Below are 2,679 nucleotides of genomic sequence, written 5' to 3' on the forward strand. Positions count from 1 at the left end.
TACTAGCAAGTAATAGTGGGCTCACATAGCAATTTTGTCTCATGCAAGAGCCTAGCTATATGCATGCTCCAAGGTTCAAAACTGCCATGTTTGGGTTGCGCTTGGCTCTTCGTCTCTTCGAGAAGATGAACAATGATGTTACTACTACTGCTTCTACTGTATCAAATCCACTGCTGCATGTCCGTCCACCGCGGGCGGGAGGGATAGCTTCTTGTAGTACTACTATAAGCAAAAGCCTGTCCTCGTCTGCGAGCCACCACACGCATGGGCGAGGGAGAAGGCGAGTAGTAAAATCAAGCTTCTCCTAGTTGTATGAGTTGACATACCCACAGTGTACAATACTCCATTTGCTGCAACCTCTAACATACCCCACCACAAATTAAAATATATATTCCTGTCTTGACCAGATGAGCGTGCAAACTACAATCACTAGGATGATAGGTAGGGCCATAAGATTATTTTAATAAAAAAAGCATGGAGCCGACCCCAACGATTTTAAAGCTTACAGGCACGGTACATGCTATCCTAGACTACTCTACACATGAAACTGCCACACGAGCGTCCGGGCTGGCTCTTGGCCTCTTTGGGAAGTCAAACAATGATGGAGTACTACTGCAGTGGAGGAGTACTACAGTATGCTTCAGGCCATCTGACACCGATTGAACTGCTGCATGTCCACCATGTGCGGGAGGGAGACCGTGTAGCGAACGAAAGCTTCTCCTAGTCCTGCCAGCCACCACACTCATGGGCGAGGGAGGGACGCAGCTTCATTGACTGACTGCTCCTGCCTTTGCATGTATGATAGGTGGGCCCAACAGGAGGGTGGCCCAACTATTATGCAGCCAAAGGCAGGCGCGGTTAAGGCGAGAGGGCGTTGTAGTAATCAAACTTCTTGGTCTTGTACGAGTTGACGCGACACATCAAAGCACTGCACTCGATATATTTCAATAATTTGTGTTTATCGATGCATTAATTGCAATGCATGCATGCATGTCGTGACTCTCCTTTTGATACTTGCATGTGTTGATTTAATGCACCTTGAAGTAGTATGAATATGTGATTGTAAAGCTTTGCAATGCCTTGACCCTAATAAAGCGAGAGATGGTTGTGCACGAGGAAGGCGGAATTCCGAGGAGGGTGAGATCATGCACACGGAACAGGACCCGACGATGGAGCTCTCTATGGTCTCGATGGACCTCACCTTGCTCCACTTAGCCTTGTGCCTTCGCCCCTTGAAGCCTCCAGTGTATGAGGTTCGAATACACCTTCTCCGTTTGGCTGATCGAGCAAGGTGCAGGTTTCTTGATTGATGTGTTGTTCAATTTATTTGTGTAGTGCAAGGGAGGGCACCTGGCCTGCACGGACTGTCGCGTCGAGCGCCCCAGGAACCAGCGGCAGTGCCAGAAGTGTGAGCGCGGCGGTGGCTTCAACATGCAGAACACGGTGCTGGACGCCTTCCTCTCCTCAGTGAGGGTGGAGTGCCCGCACGAAGGCTGTGGGCTCTATGTCACTTACCATACGCTCGCCGATCACTAGAGCGTGCGTCCGCTCGTGCCTTGCAAATGCCCCGTGCCCGTCTGCGGCTATGAAGGCCCGCGGCCCGTGCTCTCCCACCACATCAGCACCGTGCATCCCATGCCCGTGCATAGGATCCCGTACGGCAAGGTGCTCCAACTGCATGTCACACCCTGATTTTCATGTCACAACACTTAAGCTAATAAATCATGATAAAGTGTGGTTTGACAAAAACTTTTGCATTATTTGGCTTTTATTTTCTTGAGTTGGTTTTCTCTTTGTGTTTTTCAAGTGCTCTCTAATGTCAACTACTCCACCTTACATACTTCATCTCCTTGCCCCAAGCTTCTGCCCATGATCATGCCATTTGTCTAGTGCAATATAGTATTTTCTTACAAAAATAATTTGGCCAAAAAGTATTTTCTAAAATTAGTTTTCCAAAACCCCCTGAATTGAGGTTTGCACTTCAAGTACTTGATTTGGGGTGTGAAAAATATTTCAAAGTGTATATTTGAAACCTATTAGATATAGGATTCCCATAAACCACAAAAATATAATTTTAAAAGTTATTTTCCTATTTTATTTAAAAGCTTTTTCTTAAGGCCAGAAATGGTCTTTAATAGGGAAAAATTATTTTATTGTTTCATAAATATTTGAAAAAAATCAGGGAAACTCAGTGGACATATATTTTCCATATATAAGAGTTTCAGCACATGGTCATGTTCAAAATATTGGGCAAAATCCTCCAAAATCATTTTTGTCCATTTCAAGTATTTGAAATATTTCTACAAGAAATATTTTCCAATAACTCCAGGAAAATTCTAGAAAGTCACATATGCATAATATGATGATCCTGCAAAGTTTCAGCTCAATCCAAACTATTTTGGTTCACCAAAGTGCCCCAAAACCCTATCTGTCCAGATTCAAGTTTGAACAACTTTACATTGCCAACTTATTCCAAATGCCCCCAAACTTTGTGGTCATGCTCAAAAGCCCAAATGATGACACTACACCAAGTGGTGTATCAAGGGGAATGGTTTTGCATGACTAGATCTTGGTGAATGCATTTCTGCTGGTTTCTAGGGTTTACAAAAGTTGCATTGGCAACTTTGCCCAAATGATCTCAAAATTGGTGGAAGGCCCTAATTATGTGTTCCTTTTCAC

The 2,679-nt window shown here is 44.5% G+C and overlaps 1 protein-coding gene across 1 annotated transcript; it reads left to right on the forward strand.

Moving 5' to 3' along the window:
- The first annotated feature begins 1,169 nt into the window (after nucleotides 1-1,169).
- LOC147979346 (E3 ubiquitin-protein ligase SINA-like 7) lies at nucleotides 1,170-1,536 on the forward strand. The gene is made up of 2 exons (XM_087515164.1): nucleotides 1,170-1,253; nucleotides 1,336-1,536. Exons 1-2 carry the CDS (start codon nucleotides 1,170-1,172, stop codon nucleotides 1,534-1,536), a joined length of 285 nt encoding a protein of 94 aa, XP_087371290.1.
- Nucleotides 1,537-2,679: the final 1,143 nt, after the last annotated feature.

Source organism: Triticum urartu, chromosome 3A (assembly GCF_056163025.1).
Source record: "Triticum urartu cultivar PI428250 chromosome 3A, HENAU_Tu73, whole genome shotgun sequence".
NCBI lineage: Eukaryota > Viridiplantae > Streptophyta > Magnoliopsida > Poales > Poaceae > Triticum > Triticum urartu.